Here is an 18,952-nt window from a genome sequence, read left to right as displayed (position 1 = left end):
GGGGGGTCAGGTGACGGGGGAGGAGGAGGAGGGGGGCACAAGCAAAAGGGCAGCGGTGAATGTTGCTGCGCTGCTGCCCTCTGCTGCCCACAGCCTAGTCGCGCTACCACATGAGCAGCAGCAGCAGCGGCAGCCTATAGCACCTGGTTTGCTCAACAATGCTCGTAGTTTCCGAGATCCACCGAGGTGGCTTCGACCAGTTCGGCCTCTGACGAGGGTTCATCGACCCCGGGGTTGACGCCTGCGTCTGAGTGCCCCCCCCCCCCTCTCTCTCTCTCGGGGGGTTTATAACGTGACGTGCCCAATGGGCAAAAATCCCCCGTGTAGCCTTAGCAGACTGTAGGGGCAAGTGCTGTTAGCGAGCACCTATGAAGGCCGGCACGGCACACGAGGGGGTGGGTTGCCAACACCGCGCCCGGCCGCCTTTGTCTCCCGTTTGGCGATGTTTACTCATCGCACCAGGTACTCATTTGCGGCTGAGTCGACCTAGGGGAGGCCCAGGACCCGTTCAGACAATCGTCACTGAAAGTCGGTTGCCGCGAGCGGGAATCGAACTTGGGTCGCCGGGTTTCTTAGCGCAGTGCGGTGACCGCTACGCCCCCGCCTACCCATAGGTACACGCGCACAGGTACACGCGCACAGGTACACGCGCACAGGTACACGCGCACAGGTACACGCGCACAGGTACACGCGCACAGGTACACGCGCACAGGTACACGCGCACAGGTACACGCGCACAGGTACACGCGCACAGGTACACGCGCACAGGTACACGCGCACAGGTACACGCGCACAGGTACACGCGCACAGGTACACACACATACGTACACACGCACGTGTACACCTGGGGGTGGGGGGTGGGGGGGTAGTGGTGTGGCTATCAGGCGCCGTGCCACTCTCCCTGGACACGGGGGAGGATCGGGGGCCACGTTGGGAGGCTGGCGGGGATTCTGTTTCGTGTCATTGTGTCGTCTGCCCCCCACCACAAGTTACCCTCCTCCCGCAGCTCCAGATCCGCCCGCCCGCCCGACTCCACCTAACGCGACCGACGCATAGATGGGGAGCACGTGGTGAGCACGTTGGGGATCACGTAGTGAGCACGTGGGGGATCACGTGGTTAGCACGTGGTGAGCACGTGGGGAGCACGCGGGGAGCACGTGGGAAGCACGTGGGGGATCACGTGGTTAGCACGTGGTGAGCACGTGGGGAGCACGCGGGGAGCACGTGGGAAGCACGTGGGGGGTCACGTGGTTAGCACGTGGTGAGCACGTGGGGAGCACGCGGGGAGCACGTGGGAAGCACGTGGGGGATCACGTGGTTAGCACGTGGTGAGCACGTGGGGAGCACGTGGGGGATCACGTGGTTAGCACGTGGTGAGCACGTGGGGAGCACGCGGGGAGCACGTGGGAAGCACGTTGGGAAGCACGTTGGGGAGCACGTGGGAAGCACGTGGTGAGCACGTGATGAGCACGTGGTGAGCACGTGGTGAGCACGTGGGAAGCACGTGGTGAGCACGTGGTGAGCACGTGGGAAGCACGTGGTGAGCACGTGGTGAGCACGTGGGAAGCACGTGGGGAGCACGTGGTGAGCACGTGGTGAGCACGTGGGAAGCACGTGGGGAGCACGCGTCTGTACCGTGCGAATCGAGATGCAAGAGAGGAACATGAGAAGAAAGGGAGGGGGGCTCCAGGTGTGGGGAGTGGGGGGCAAACAATACACTTACCTCCCCCCCACAGCGAGCTAAATATACCTCTAGAAAGGGGGGAGGGGGTGTAAAAGCCAATTCACTCAATATGCATTATTAAACGTATGTTTCTATTATCGTTATTATTGGGCTACTAACTTCTCGTGTTAACACGACTCCGCTATTCAACCGAACGTGGAATGTACTCGAGATGGCTCGCGATAAAAACATAACAGCGCCGTTCGTGCGTGACAGACAGAGAGAGAGAGAGCCCCTGTAGCCGAGGAGGTGGTGGGGACATCCCACACACTCTGGGACTCAACCATGGACTGGCATTCTCCACACAGCTCACCGTGTCAGCTACAGCCCCTCCACACAGCTACACTCAGACTCCCCGTGTCCCCTCAGCTACAGCCCCTCCACACAGCTACACTCAGACTCCCCGTGTCCCCTCAGCTACAGCCCCTCCACACAGCTACACTCAGCCTCCCCGTGTCCCCTGGGCAACAGCAAATCCACCAGAATTGGTGACTTTCTCCTTCCTATTTTACATCTGCGGCGTTGACTCCACCCCAAATCCTTATCCAACACCACCCCCCACACTACCCCCCCCCACACACTACCCCCACTACCCCCCCCACACTAACCCCCCCCCCCCACACTACCCCCCCCCCCCACACTACCCCCTAACACTCATGCTCCCCCACCCCCCTTCCCCCCCCGGTAGCGCCGTCCGTGAACCAGCGCGCTCTGCTCCGACACAGCTGCGCATGTTACTAGCGTCCCGTCACACGGCCCGGCGGGGGCTCCCGTATTTACACGCGTGGAGACCTGGGGGGGGAGGGCGACATGGGGGGGGGGGGGGGGGTGGGGAGGGAGGGAGTTGCGTGCGTATCCCGGGCTCGGCTCGGCGTGACGCGGGGTCGCACACAGAGCCCCCGCCACCAACCCCCCCCCTCCCCCGGCACGAGGCTGGCTGGGTTTGGGGAGGGGGTCAGGGTCAGGGCCCGTGATGTCCACGTCGGGCTAGCAAGAGAGTGCTGGCGATGGTGTGTATGGGCTGGTGACGGGGCGAGTGATATGAATAGGGAGAGTTTGATAGCGCCAGCGATATGAATATGGTCAGCGGCGTGGCTGGTGATATGGACAGGGCCAGTGCTAGCGTGCCGGCGTTGGTGACGGGGCGAATCTCGGTGCTAACCACAACGACGTCGCTCATAGAAGCGGCAGGATCAGTACCCTTTGAGCTCGCGATACGGGTCGGTGCTCTGTAGCAGGCAGCGTGGACAGTGCTGCTGGTGCTAGTGGTAGAGACAAGGCCCGGAGCGCCAGCCGACGGCGGACGAATTGGCCGCAAACCCTGGACCCGACCGCGTTTCACTGCGAACTCCTCTCAAGAGATGAGAAGTCTCACAGCAGAAGGCCACCACGAGCCCCCCCCCCCCTCCCCACCTCGTCATCCACCTCATCGTGCCTGGCACCGCTGCACGCGAGCCAGGCTCGTGCCGGAGGACCTGGGCCGATCTCCCTCGGCCTGCCCCAGTGACCCCCCCTGACCACCACCACCAGGGCCCCCATCTCCTCCCTCTCAAACCGCCCACCCTCCCCGACACCTCGCCCACGCTCCATGCAGCCACGGCGCAGCTCCGAGCTCCAACTCCCACCTCCAGGGCTCCGCTGGCGCCGCCACCACCGCGGCGGAGGAGGAGGAGGAAGAGGAGGAGGAGGGGGGGGGACGTGGGTGGAGGAGTTGATTTGGTGGAGAAAGGGGAGAGGAGGGGGATGGGGGGGGGTGCGGTGAGACCCCCACTTCACACAGTGACCACGACTAGCGGAGACCGACTACCTCCGTCCACGCGCACGAGTTGGTCCCCTTAGCGACGTCAAACAAACAAACAACAACAACAATCGACGGTGGCGGCGATAACAGTGACCACAACAACAACGGCAACAACAACAATAGCAGTGATCACCTCGCGTGCTACATCAGCCTCGACTGAAGCCGACTTCGTCTGGGGCTACAGTGGGTGCTGGGGTGGGGGGTGGGGGGTGGCTGATTGCGGGGTGGATGATGTGGGGGGTGGGTAGGGTGGGGAGAAGGTCACAGACCCAGCCGTCCCCGGGTCAGCCAGGGGTCACCCATGCAGGGTGGAGGAGGAGGAGGGGAGGAGGAGAATGGGGGGGTGGGTGGGGGATGCGATGGGCCCTCGCTCTGCACTCTCCCTCTCCGCGTTGCCGGGTGGGATCAGGAGGGCCGTGTCCGCCCCCCCCCCCTCCTCCTCGTCCTCCCCCTGGCGCCGCTAGAACGCGTGGGAACGACAGACACGGCGGGTGGCCGGGCAGCAGCAGCAGCAGCAGCGGGGGTCTCGGCACGCGCGTGGGGCCCCGCGCCGCCCGCTCTCTTAGCCCTTCATGGGGAAGACGACGCCTGCGGGGGGAGGAGACGGGACACACGGCGGCAGCGCGGTGAGCTCCACGCCCGCTACCTACTACGCCGACGACTCTTTTCCACTGGTCTATCCGACCCGAGCCAGAATCCGGCGCGGCTCGGGATGATTGGGGGGGTTTTTCCACTGCAGAAGCCGAGCCGTGCCCGCTGACGTCACGCCCAACGAACGATTGGTTGGTCATCTTAAAACTAAACTGAAACGAAACCGTGTTTATGTTACTAAGTGAGGCTCACTAAGCTTAATTCTAGATTTGAAGCTTTCGTGACTGCAATGATTCATACTCTTAGTTCTTTCGGTAAAGTCACGTAGGTAAAAAATGAAATTAATACAAATAAAAATAACATAAAAATCACGACGTTTCCGAGGCAACACAAGTCTCCGTCATCAGGTGGGACCGTCACAGCCAGATTTGCTGCATCAAGTGAGGCAGGGATTCAAGATGCAAGTTCTTAAATACAAGTTAAGGGGGAGGAGAAGGGGGGAGCTTATCAGAATGTGGTAGCCAATGAATGGAACGTATCGGGAGGGGGGGGGGGGCTAAAAGAGGGCACGAGCGTATGCTCACTAAGCTATATAGTTGTTTTTTTCAGAACAAAGCTAGCCACAAATGCCGTGCTCGACGAAGTGGGTTATCACGTGGGAATTTGTAGCAGCCAAATACTGTGAACGCGTGACGTTGATTCTAAGTGTGGAGGGAAAAACCGGATGAAAAAAATCCACACGACCACGTCGAGATCTCCAAATATACAGCAGCAGGCGTCAGGGTCGGGATCGAACCCACGAACTTGCGACCAGGATACCAGCATCATCAGGCGCCAAATCTGTCCGCTTGTAGTAACTGGCAAACGTCACAGTACTCGAATTGTTAATGTTGTGGGTTCACTCTCCAACACACGGGTGTGCTGAATTAGTAATGAAATTGCCATGTTTTGTTTACATAACAAATTTGACTAATGGCTGTGTCGGGTGGTGGCGGGTTTAACGACACATTTATATTTACGCGAGCTAACCCCAACAAAAATCCTATTATGTATATGTGGAGTTTGCGTGTCTCTCCCCCCCGTGTTCGCGTGGATTTTTCTCCGGGTCCTCCGGTTTTCCATCCACGTTTAGAATGAGCATCACGCGTTTAGAGTTTGTGACCGCTACACACCTCCACGTGATAAGCCACATGTGTGGTCAGATCGCTTCTGAAAAGAGAGCCACACACACAGCTCAGTGATCCTTACTTGGTAAGATAATTAATCTGCTGTTGTCATAGTTTCGTTTCAGTCGCTGGACACTGACATTGTACACGACATCTCAGCAAACGGCACCCCGCTCTGGACAGTCACATTGGTCGTGAAAACCCACGCGTAACGTTCGACGTTTTAGCACAGAAGTCCACCGACTCTCCACCAAATCGTTGGACGCGTTTTGCGTGATAACAACCCCCGCGTCTGCACAAGTTTGGTCCGCTTTGGTAGAGACATCGCGCAAACTTTGCGACCAGGACACGAAGTTGACAACCCTCCTAGACTCTGAGTGGTGGGGGGAGGGGGGAGGAACTCGCGCAGACAGAGGTTACTGTGTTTCAGTGTCCCCCGATGTTTGTGTTTCCACTTGGCGCGCGACGATTCACGATTCGTAATCGGGGTGCGACGCTTTGGTCGATTCCGAGGGGAGGGGATATTCTTGAGGGTGGAATGAATCAATGATCGATCGATTAATCGATATGCGACTGTTGATGAACTTGGGCTCAAGCTCATTGATCTCTGTTCGTGTTCCTGATAAAATCAACCCAAACTAATTCTGCCTGCAGATAAAGACGAATTGAGATGGATGCGCGTTTACTCCTGAAGTCTAAATTCAGATTCTGATTGATAAATATGCTCATCCTCAAGCTGTACAGTCCATCAATTCTATCGCGCTGTATAGCTTCACATAACTCGAGATTGTATCGATTAACGCCAATTAGCCGATGTAAATGCACACCGCTACACATCCCTTTCATGCACCGCTGTGTGTACGAGGCTGCACGCGTGGATGTACCCACCGCCAATTATGAAGATTTACATTTCACAGAATCGCACCGCTACAGATTCTAGATTTGAATAAAAAGTGTGCTGTACTTGCCCAGTCCCCCCCCCTCTCCAACCATTATATAAACGGAGTGGTAGCTCCTGCAATCTCTCATTTACTTGACACAGCTGTCGTGGCTGTGACGGTTCCACCTGAAGACGGAAGCTTGTGTTGCCTCCGAAACGTCGTGATTTTTATTTTATTTTACTTTTATTAATTTTAATGTTTTACCTACGTGACTTTACCGAAAAAACCTAAGAGTATGTACCGCTACAGATGTTGTGCGCTGCTACCGCCCGCAGGGTCTACGGAGTCTACGGAGTCTACGAGTCTACGCGTGTGACGGTAGAGGCCCAGAGGCATCTCCAATCGATGAACTCACAAGGGGCCTCGTTCCTCCTCCTCCTGCTCCTCCTCCTGGGCATCGCACTGTGGAGGGAGCGTGAATAGCGCCCCGTTCCCTGGGCATCTCTCGCCTGCTGCCCTGATCGTGAATCGGCACCGCGCGTCTGTGTGTGTGTGTGCGTGTCTGTGTGTGTGTGCGTGTCTGTGTGTGTGTCTGTGTATGTGTGCGTGTCTGTGTGTGTGTGTGCGTGTCTCTGTGTGTGTGCGTGTCTCTGTGTGTGTGTGCGTGTCTCTGTGTGTGTGCGTGTCTGTGTGTGTGTGCGTGTCTCTGTGTGTGTGCGTGTCTCTGTGTGTGTGTGCGTGTCTCTGTGTGTGTGCGTGTCTGTGTGTGTGTGCGTGGCTGTGTGTGTGTGCGCGTCTGTGTGTGTGCGTGTCTCTGTGTGTGCGTGTCTGTGTGTACGTGTCTGTGTGTGTGTCTGTGTGTGCACGTCTGTGTGTGTGTCCAGGTATCTGTGTGCGTGTGTATCTGTGTGCGTCTGTGTGTTCAGGCGTCTGTGTGTGTCCACACATCTGTGTGTGTGTGTGTGTCATAAGTTGGCACAGTAGGGGGCACAGGTGGTGCATCTGCCAGTCATCTTAGTCATCTCAGTCAGTCAACCCACGGCACCTGGGTTTGTCCCGTGACCTCCTGCCAGCGGGCGTTCGACACTCCACGTGGCCTTATAGTGCACGTAGCCTGGCACAAGCGCTTTGGTGACGTCACCGCCACTGAGCGGTGAATGGCGGTTGTTGTTGTTATTGTTGTCCATAAGGTGCTCGCTTACAGCATTTGCCCCATCAGTCTGTTCAGGGTATGTGTGTGTGTCCATGCGTCTGTGTGTATGTCTTTGTGTGTCCGTGTGAGGAGCGGTGGTGTAGCGGTTGGCACGCTGCGCTATGAATCTCGCTCACGACCAACATTAGTGACGATTTTATGAGCCGGTCCTGGACCTCCCCTAGGTCGACTCAGCCTAAAATGAGTACCTTTTGCGGAGTGTAAACATCGCCACTGGGGAGTGATGCTGGCCACCCACCCCCTCGTGTGCGCTGCCGGCCTTCATAGGTGCTCGCTTACAGCACTTGCCCCACCAGTCTGTGAAGGCTACACGGGGGGATCTTTGTCTTTGCCTTGTCCGTGTGTGTGCCCACGCGTCTGTGTCTGTGTGTGTGTCTGTGTGTGTGTCTGTGTGTGTGTGTGTGTCTGTGTGTGTGTCTGTGTGTGTCTGTGTGTGTGTGTGTCTGTGTGTAAACATTGCCACTAGGGAGACAAAGGCGGTCGGGCGTGGTGCTGGCCACCCACCCCCTCGTGTGCCGTTCCGGCCTTCATAGGTGCTCGCTAACAGCACTTGCCCCTACAGTCTGTTAAGGCTATATGGGGGATCTTTGTGTGTGTCTGTGTGTGTGGACACCTGTCCACTGGACCTCTGTGAGAAAGAGCTTCAGAGCTCATCAGATTCCTCCCGCAGTCTAAAAAAAGATTCGGATGTCTGCGTGTGCGCATGTCACCACGCGTCTCTGTGTTCGTGCGCGTCCGTGTGTGCGTGCGTGTCTCCACGTGCCAGTGCGTGCGTCCACGGGTGTGTGCGTGTGTGTGCGTGCGTGTGTGCGCGTGCGTGCACCCACGCGGGCCCTACGCACTCACACAGCCCCGCACGCTCACACTTCTCACACTTCTCCGTTTGACAACCGTCGCTGCCACCGCCGTCCTCCGACCGCTCCTGGAATTAAACCGCGTCGACTCAGCAATCGGGAGCGAGCCTCTCGCGAGACGGGGGAGTCTGGCTCGCCTTCGCGTGGCTCGGGGGGGGGGTGGGGGGTAACGGTGAGACGCGGACAGGACCGTCACCATCATCGTCGTCGTCATCACGACAGAGCCCGCAGCCTCCCAGGTCCCATCATCGATGCTGTCTGCACCACGCATGATCACTCATTCGCTCACTCGCTCGCTCACTCGCTCGCTCACTTCGCTCACTTACTCGCCCACTCGCATCGACGCTCATCGTGTACATAACGAGTGTGCAGTGAGCACCACACGAGCACAACAGGTGAACAAGAAGTGACAAGAGGGGGCAGCTCGGCGGCTGGGGCGTGTGTGGGGGGGGTTGGGGGGGGCTCTGGGCCCCTGAGGGATGGCTTCAGAGGCAGGGGCCACATTGTGTAGAGGCAGGGTGAGGGTTAGCAATAGCGGTCGGGCTTGATGCCGATTGGCCAGTGTGGTTCATGGCTAACGCTCTGGGCTCCAAGTCTGGCTGGGCAATGTGGCTGGGGTTAGAGGTAACCACCGTGCGGACTATCTTTTGCTTCCCCTCGACCCCCACCCCTCCCCCCAATCGCCAAGCAGGGGGTAGTGGTAGGGGGGGGGGAGCAGGCACCCCCCCTGGACCGGCCCCCCCTTCTCACTCCTTATTCGAGCGAGCGCTCACCACCACCACGTACCTACAACCGCACTGGGGTCGAACGGGTACTCGAGGATGGAGGCGCCGGGGTGCGCCAGGGGGTACGAGTACTCGTACGGGGTGTAGATGAGGCCGCCGCCGTCGCCTGGCGAGGGCACCAGGCCCGCGGGAGGGGGGCCCCCTGGAAGGGCCGCATGAGCGGCATGAGGGCGGCCGCGGCCGAGGCAGCCGGGGTGGCGGGGGGGCGGGGCGTTGGGCCCCCCGGCCTGGGCCGTGCGGAGCGCCGCGGCCGTCATGACGCTCCGGGGGGCGGGGGGGGGCCCCGCGATGAGGCGCGGGGACGGGGCCTGCGCCGCTGCAAGAGAGAAGCCCAGCATGGCCTCTGTGAGGTCGCGGGGGGGGGGAGGGGTGGGGGGGGGGGTGGGGGGGGGGTGAGATGTTGGGGGGAGGGGAATGGGGGGGTGAAATGTTGGGGGGAGGGGAATGGGGGGGGGTGAGATGTTGGGGGGAGGGGTGGGGGGGTGAGATGTTGGGGGGAGGGGTGGGGGGTGAGATGTTGGGGGGAGGGGAATGGGGGGGGTGTTGGCAGCATGTGGGTGAGACGGCGCCGTGGGGCAGTGGGGGGTGGTGGCGTGGGGGTGGTGGTCGCGTTGGCGTTCGTGGTTTTTGAGAATCGTGGCGAGTTAAGGCGGTCAAGGGTCACGGTCGGGTGTTGGGTTATGATGGAGGTTTTCGGGTTGATTAGGGTGAGGGTTGGTGAGGGTTGGTGAGGGTAGGTGAGGGTTGGTGAGGGTTGGTGAGGGTTGGTGAGGGTTGGTAAGGAGGGTTGGTGAGGGTAGGTGAGGGTTGGTGAGGGTTGGTGAGGGTTGGTGAGGGTCGGTGAGGGTTGGTGAGGATGGTTGGTGAGGGTTGGTGAGGATGGTTGGTGAGTGATGGTTGTCGTTGTGACCACGGGCGAGCGGGGCAGAGCCACGCGGAACGTTGGCATGGATGTGGTGATGTTAGCAGGCAGCGGGGAGGGGAGTGAGGTGGAGGTGGGAGGGGAGTGAGGTGGAGGGGGGGTGTATGGAGTGGGGGGGATAAAACAGAGAAATAAAAACGAATAAATTAAAAGGGCGAGCGGCGAAGAGGAGAGGAAGGCCGCATGCAGGCTCCGCGACGCGACCGCCCACTCCACAATGAGGCCCAGGGCAAAGTTCACGCTGCAGGCGAAACAATAATCAACACACAAACTCATCAACACACAGACTCGACAACACGCAACCTCATCAACACACAAACTCATCAACACATAAACTCATCAACACACAAACTCATCAACACACAACCTCATCAACACACAAACTCATCAACACACAAACTCATCAACACACAGACTCGACAACACGCAACCTCATCAACACACAAACTCATCAACACACAAACTCATCAACACATAAACTCATCAACACACAAACTCATCAACACACAACCTCATCAACACACAAACTCATCAACACACAAACACATCAACACACAAACTCATCAACACACAAACTCATCAACACACAAACTCATCAACACACAGACTCGACAACACGCAACCTCATCAACACACAAACTCATCAACACATAAACTCATCAACACACAAACTCAACAACACGCAAACTCATCAACACACAAACTCATCAACACACAAACTCATCAACACACAAACTCATCAACACACAAACTCATCAACACACAAACTTAACAACACACAAACTCATCAACACGCAAACTCATCAACACGCAAACTCATCAACACACAAACTCAACAACACACAAACTCAACAACACACAAACTCAACAACACACAAACTCAACAACACACAAACTCATCAACACACAAACTCAACAACACACAAACTCATCAACACACAAACTCATCAACACACAAACTCATCAACACACAAACTCATCAACACACAAACTCATCAACACACAAACTCATCAACACACAAACTCATCAACACACAAACTCATCAACACACAAACTCATCAACACACAAACTCAACAACACACAAACTCATCAACACACAAACTCATCAACACACAAACTTAACAACACACAAACTCATCAACCACGCAAACTCATCAACACGCAAACTCATCAACACACAAACTCAACAACACACAAACTCAACAACACACAAACTCAACAACACACAAACTCAACAACACACAAACTCATCAACACACAAACTCAACAACACACAAACTCATCAACACACAAACTCATCAACACACAAACTCATCACACACAAACTCATCAACACACAAACTCATCAACACACAAACTCATCAACACACAAACTCATCAACACACAAACTCATCAACACACAAACTCATCAACACACAAACTCATCAACACACAAACTCATCAACACACAAACTCATCAACACACAAACTCATCAACACACAAACTCATCAACACACAAACTCAACACACACAAACTCAACACACAAACTCATCAACACACAAACTCATCAACACACAAACTCATCAACACACACACTCATCAACACACAAACTCATCAACACACAAACTCAACAACACACAAACTCATCAACACACAAACTCAACACACACAAACTCAACACACAAACTCATCAACACACAAACTCATCAACACAAACTCAACAACACACAAACTCATCAACACACAAACTCAACAACACACAAACTCAACAACACACAAACTCATCAACACACAAACTCAACACACACAAACTCAACACACAAACTCAACAACACACAAACTCATCAACACACAAACTCAACAACACACAAACTCAACAACACACAAAACTCATCAACACACAAACTCATCAACACACAAACTCATCAACACACAAACTCATCAACACACAAACCCAACAACACACAAACTCATCAACACACAAACTCAACAACACACAAACTCATCAACACACAACTCAACAACACACAAACTCAACAACACACAAACTCAACAACACACAAACTCATCAACACACAAACTCAACAACACACAAACTCATCAACACGACAAACCCAACAACACACAAACTCATCAACACACAAACTCATCAACACACAAACTCATCAACACACAAACACTCAACAACACACAAACTCAACAACACACAAACTCAACAACACACAAACTCAACAACACACAAACACATCAACACACAAACTCATCAACACACAAACTCAACAGCACACAAACTCAACAACACACAAACTCAACAACACACAAACTCAACAGCACACAAACTCAACAACACACAAACTCAACAACACACAAACTCATCAACACACAAACTCAACAGCACACAAACTCAACAACACACAAACTCAACAACACACAAACTCATCAACACACAAACTCAACAACACACAAACTCAACAACACACAAACTCAACAACACACAAAACTCAACAACACACAAACTCATCAACACACAAACTCAACAACACACAAACTCAACAACACACAAACTCAACAACACACAAACTCAACAACACACAAACTCAACAACACACAAACTCAACAACACACAAACTCAACAACACACAAACTCAACAACACACAAACTCATCAACACACAAACTCAACAACACACAAACTCAACAACACACAAACTCATCAACACACAAACTCAACAACACACAAACTCATCAACACACAAACTCAACAACACACAAACTCAACAAACACACAAACTCATCAACACACAAACTCAACAACACACAAACTCAACAACACACAAACTCATCAACACACAAACTCAACACACACAAACTCAACACACAAACTCACCAACACACAAACTCAACAACGGTGGGGGGTGGGGGGCGGTGGGGGTCAGCAGGGGGCGCACTGGGACCACCACGGACCCGGGATCCCACAGCCCTCCTCACCGCACGCTGACGCCAAACACTTGGGGGTTATCACAGCGCGGTGTTCTCTCACTACTTTTACGAGAGGGGGGGCTTCACTTTCGCCGACAAGGACATCATCAGTGCGAGGGCCGCGACACGGCCTGCAAGGGCTGTTCTCTCACTCTTTGTGGTTTGTCGGGGGCCGCACTAAAGTCCACCAGTCACCACCAGTGGCCCGCGAGCCTTGCGATGAAGAACACTGCTCCGTATCATTATTGTTGTTGTTGTTGTCATCCCTACTTGTTTACACAGCAGTGAAGCCTCGCTGAGTCTCAATCCTGGCTAAGCCCTGCACAGATTCCGCAGTGGCGGTGGGGAGGGGGAGGGGGGCGATATTTGTTGCGCGGATTCCAGCGGAGCGACGCACGGAGCGCGCCGAGGGGCCGCGCGAGTCTCGCCGCTACTCGCGGCGAGCCGCGTGCCGCTGCCGTGTCCCAGCCAACCCAGACGTCGCGACAGCAGGATAATCCCGCGGGGTAGCAGTGATATTAGCGTGAGGCTTTGTCCCCCCAATCCCCACTAATCGCCCCCCCCCCCGCCCCCCCCCCCCAAGCCCACCTCACCACCCCCCCCCCCCCCCCCGCGGTGTGTGTGGCGCCACACGGCGCTGGCACAGTTTTAGTTTTACAGCGTTCGGTGTAAAACGAGGATTTATGCGCGACCACTGGAGAAATGGTGAGAGTGGTGGTGGAGGGGTGGGGGGTGGAGGGGTTGGGGGTGGTGGGGTGGGGGGTGGGTGGGTGGAGGGGTGGAAGGGTGGAGGGGTGGGGGGGTGGAAGGGTGGGGGGGTGGAGGGGTTGGGGGGTGGAGGGGTGGGGGGGAGTGGAAGGGTGGGGGGGGGGTTGGGGGGTGGAAGAGTGAGGGGAGTGGGGGGGGGGTGGAAGGGTGGGGGGAGTGGGGGGGGGGTTGGGGGGTGGAAGGGTGGGGGGAGTGGGGGGGGGTATTTGGGAGTGGGGGAGCAGCAGGGAGTCACGTGGCTCAAGGTTCACGAATCGCAAACGATCGTCGTGGCGTGAGGAAGATTCCGTCGTTGAGCGGAGGATTTCAACACGGTGGGTGGGAGGTGGAGGGGGAGGAGGTGGGTGGGAGGAGGTGGTGGGAGGGGGGAAGTGTGGGGGGGAGGGGGGGGCTTGGGCGGGTGGGTAGCGGTGGTGAATCAGATAATTGGCAATTAGCAACGTCAGCGACGATCTGGGCTCGCGAGCTCTAACGGAGCCCATTGCGGTGCCGGGAGAGGGATCGTCTGAGCACGCCCCGTGCTGATGACTTGGCATGGCCGCTCCCCAGACGCTCTGGCGCGACGCCACTAACGGGAGTGTTGCCTTGACACGAGCGAATGTTTGTGTTTGACGCGGGTGGGTGGGCAGCCAAGGGGGGTGTAGGGAGATGGTGGGGGGCGGGGGGGGGGAGAGTTTAGGGGGCACTCACGTGATTTGGAGTTGCCGTCCCGGTAGGTGCCGTTGATGATGGCAAGCTCCATGAGCTGCATCTTCTTCAAGTTGTCCTCGCCCTCCGCCTGCGCGACACAAAGCCGCGATCAGAACCACGGACAGCAACCATCGCCACCCTCACCCTCAGAACGTGTCAGTACCACGGACAGCGCCCATCGCCACCCTCACCCTGAGCGTGTCAGCACCACGGACAGCGCCCATCGCCACCCTCACCCTGAGCGTGTCAGTACCACGGACAGCGCCCATCGCCACCCTCACCCTGAGCGTGTCATTACCACGGACAGCGACCATCGCCACCCTCACCCTGAGCGTGTCAGCACCACGGACAGCGCCCATCGCCACCCTCACCCTGATCGTGTCAGCACCACGGACAGCGACCATCGCCCGCCTCACCCTGAGCGTGTCAGTACCACGGACAGCGCCCATCGCCACCCTCACCCTGAGCGTGTCAGTGCCACGGACAGCGCCCATCGCCACCCTCACCCTGATCGTGTCAGCACCACGGACAGCGCCCATCGCCACCCTCACCCTGAGCGTGTCAGCACCACGGACAGCGCCCATCGCCACCCTCACCCTGAGCGTGTCAGCACCACGGACAGCGCCCATCGCCACCCTCACCCTGATCGTGTCAGCACCACGGACAGCGCCCATCGCCACCCTCACCCTGAGCGTGTCAGCACCACGGACAGCGCCCATCGCCACCCTCACCCTGAGCGTGTCAGCACCACGGACAGCGCCCATCGCCCGCCTCACCCTGATCGTGTCAGCACCACGGACAGCGACCATCGCCACCCTCACCCTGATCGTGTCAGCACCACGGACAGCGCCCATCGCCCGCCTCACCCTGATCGTGTCAGCACCACGGACAGCGACCATCGCCACCCTCACCCTGAGCGTGTCAGTACCACGGACAGCGCCCATCGCCACCCTCACCCTGAGCGTGTCAGCACCACGGACAGCGCCCATCGCCACCCTCACCCTGAGCGTGTCAGTACCACGGACAGCGCCCATCGCCACCCTCACCCTGAGCGTGTCAGTACCACGGACAGCGCCCATCGCCCGCCTCACCCTGAGCGTGTCAGTACCACGGACAGCGCCCATCGCCCGCCTCAACCTCAGAACGTGTCAGCACCACGGACAGCGAGCGCCCATAATCTCTGGGTACTGAATGCATCAGTACAATGGGTAGCGGCCATAACTGCCTAGACACCGAGGGCTATAATAGCACCACGGACGGCGTTAGCAGCGTGGTCAGTGACCATAACTCCGTGCGGACTGAGGGTTGTGGCAACAAAGCTGTCCATGCCGAGGCTGTCGGCACTCGGCTCGATAGACAGCACCACAGACAGTGCCTGAACATTGCATGAGCACTGCGACCCAGGCTATCTTAGTCTATACCTTTACAGAAATACCCTCCACACATTCTCTACACCAGCACTAACCATAACCCTTATGATTTACTTAGAAACACATAAATCCCTGATGTGTGTGGGGATAGAGTGTTGCCCCCTCGCGTCAAGCGTAAGGTTTTCTCTGGGTGTTCCACTTTTCGCCTCCCGCGTGTATGATGCACACATTATTTGGATGAAAACTTATGAAGATAGAAACCCAACGTAGCAGTAAGGACCCTGCTGAAAAGTGTCATACGAATCAGTGTGGCTCTCCTGGATAGATAAGCAAATAAAAATGGAATTGTAAATTTTTATCCTTATCCTCGCTTTCCTGGAAACCACAGACACACGCACAACAAATCCGTCATGTCCACCGCATTGCTCGCGCGCAGCCTATGACTGACTCCAGCTTTCGACCCCGAACCCGACCCCCTAACCCCACAAACAAACACAAAACAAACACAGCGAGCTTTTGTCGATTCACGTGGCGTGTTTATGACTCACGAAGACGCCGCCGTGAGACTCAGGCGCCCACGTCAGCGAATTTGAGAATTAATACGTCGTGGTGGAGCCCACACAATGGTCCCCACCCCTCCTCCCCTCCCCACCTCCCCCCCTGTACCGCTAACCGCGTGGTTACGAGGGGGCCACGCGGCTGAGAGGCCCCTTGAGTGATGCACGGGTTCGGCTTAACCAAGAGGAACCTCGCTGAGCGGCGTTTATGGGACATGCTGACGTAGCGCATACGGTGGCGCTCCAGTGCGGTGGGTGGCCCACAAGCCATTATGGATGGGGGCCCTCGCAAGATTTAGGGCCGCCCAGGGTGGGAGGGGGAAGAGGAAGATTCCAGCTGCAGCAGCCACACCACCCACACAATACTGTACACCACACAACCACACACACAATACTGTCCACCACACAACCACCCACACAATACTGCACACTACACAACCACACACACAATACTGTACACCACACAACCACCCACACAATACTGTACACCACACAACCACACACACAACCACACACACAACCACACCCACAGCCACCCACACAACCACCCACACAATACTGTCCACCACACAACCACACACACACTACCACACACACAACCACAGCCACCCACACAACCACCCACACAATACTGTACACCACACAACCACACACACAACCACACACACAATACTGTACACCACACAACCACACATACAGCCACACACACAACCACACACACAATACTGTACACCACACAACCACACACACAACCACACACACAACCACACACACAATACTGTCCACCACACAATCCCACACACAACCACACACACAACCACACACACAACCACCCACACAACCACACACACAACCACACACACAATATTGTCCACCACACAATCCCACACACAACACACACAACACTGTCCAACACACAACCACCCACACACACAACCACACACACAACACTGTCCACCACACAACGACACACACAACCACACACACAACCACCCACACAATACTCTCCACCACACAACCACACACACAGCCATACACACAACCACACACACAATACTGTCCACCACACAACCACACACACAACTACCCACACAACCACACACACAACCACCCACACAACCACCCACACAACCACACACACAATACTGTACACCACACAACCACCCACACAACCACCCACACAACCACACACACAACCACCCACACAACCACCCACACAACCACACACACAATACTGTCCACCACACAATCACACACACAACCACACACACAACCACACACACACAACACTGTCCACTACACAACCACACACACAATACTGTCCACCACACACACACAACACTGTACACCACACAACCACACACCACTGTACACCACACAACCACACACACAATACTATCCATCACACAACCACTCACACAATAGTAGCCACAACACAAACACCCGCACAATACTATCCACCACACCATCACACAACCACCCACACCACCTTACCACCACACTACCACACAAGGACCCACACAATACTATCCACCACATCATCACACAATCACCCACACCACCCTACCACCACACTACCACACAAGGACCCACACCATACTATCCACCACACCATCACACAATCACCCACACCACCACACAACCACCCGCCCTATAATATCCACTACACCACCACACAACCACTAAGCCACAACACAGCCACCCACACCACACTATCCACCACCCCACTTCACTCCACGCCACCTCAAATAATGTAATTCAATGCACGGATGTAGCAGGCACTTTGTACGATTGAATCTGCCATGGTAAATGTTGGAGGGTTAGACTCTGTACAAGAGACAATTAAGGTGAGACTCCTACGCAATGAGATTTTTTTTTCTTTAATGAAATGATTTTTTTAATTTTACGAATGCTCAGCAGAAACGTGCTCCCCTCGGGAGCAATTCACGTGATTCATTAATTAGAGAGAGATGGGGGAATGCCCTGAGCAGGGTTGCTCAGCTACCCGTGTACAGCCTCCCTGTGCCCCCCGTCTCCCCCCGCGTACAGCCCCTCTAAAGCCCCCGCCCCCCACAACGGGGGTCTGCTTAGTGCCCCCCACTGAACCCACAAAGACGGTGGTGGTCACTGAATTGCGCGGCGCTTTCAGACGCGCTTCTGCGGCCGTCTGGAACGCTCTTCCTGCCGATACTAGGACGCAACTCTAGCTATGTGGCTTTTAAATCATCATCTGTATTGACGTACGGTGTGAAAGAAATTCAACATACAGTACACACAACACCGTCTTCGATACTAACCGTATGACTACTTCAGCTCAACCCTCCCGTAAATCACGTGACCCCGATGTGCCACCCCCCCCAATCGGAGACCCCTCCCCTCTAACCTCCCCCTGTCAAAACAGACGATGATCAATAGTCCACAGTCACTCACCACCCTCCCGCCCCAACTCCAGCACTGCTCACCCTCAAGCGAGTACCTGCTGCTGTGTGAGAGCACACATCTGCAACGGGGGAGACAAAGGCGGCCGGGAGCGCTTGCTGGACACTCCTCCTCCCCCACCAAGGATCGTGGGCCATCGTTGACCTGCATGGATGTGCTGCTCACGAACGGCACTTGCCCCGACAGCCCGTTGAAGCCTTTGTCTGTGTGCGTGCTCACGGCGGGGAGC

General features: G+C 56.1%; 1 protein-coding gene across 4 annotated transcripts in view; it reads right to left on the bottom strand.

Annotated features, from left to right (window-relative positions):
* Positions 1-18,952, bottom strand: part of QKI (QKI, KH domain containing RNA binding) — a 211,100-nt gene that overhangs the window by 10,117 nt on the left and 182,031 nt on the right. Inside the window, exons 5-7 of one of the 4 annotated variants that reach the window (XM_078877237.1) lie at positions 14,358-14,445; positions 9,016-9,330; positions 2,527-3,361 (exon numbers count right to left, since the gene is read on the bottom strand). In XM_078877237.1, the coding sequence (XP_078733363.1) occupies positions 3,273-3,361; positions 9,016-9,330; positions 14,358-14,445 (492 nt within the window). In that variant the 3' untranslated portion in view covers positions 2,527-3,272. Of the gene's footprint in view, positions 1-2,526; positions 3,362-3,785; positions 4,113-9,015; positions 9,358-14,357; positions 14,446-18,952 lie in introns of those variants that run through there. The other 3 variants (XM_078877236.1, XM_078877238.1, XM_078877239.1) reach the window with 3 other exon arrangements.

This window comes from Lampetra fluviatilis, chromosome 47, assembly GCF_964198595.1.
Source record: "Lampetra fluviatilis chromosome 47, kcLamFluv1.1, whole genome shotgun sequence".
NCBI classification, from domain to species: domain Eukaryota; kingdom Metazoa; phylum Chordata; class Hyperoartia; order Petromyzontiformes; family Petromyzontidae; genus Lampetra; species Lampetra fluviatilis.
This window is presented reverse-complemented; position numbering and strand designations above follow the sequence as displayed.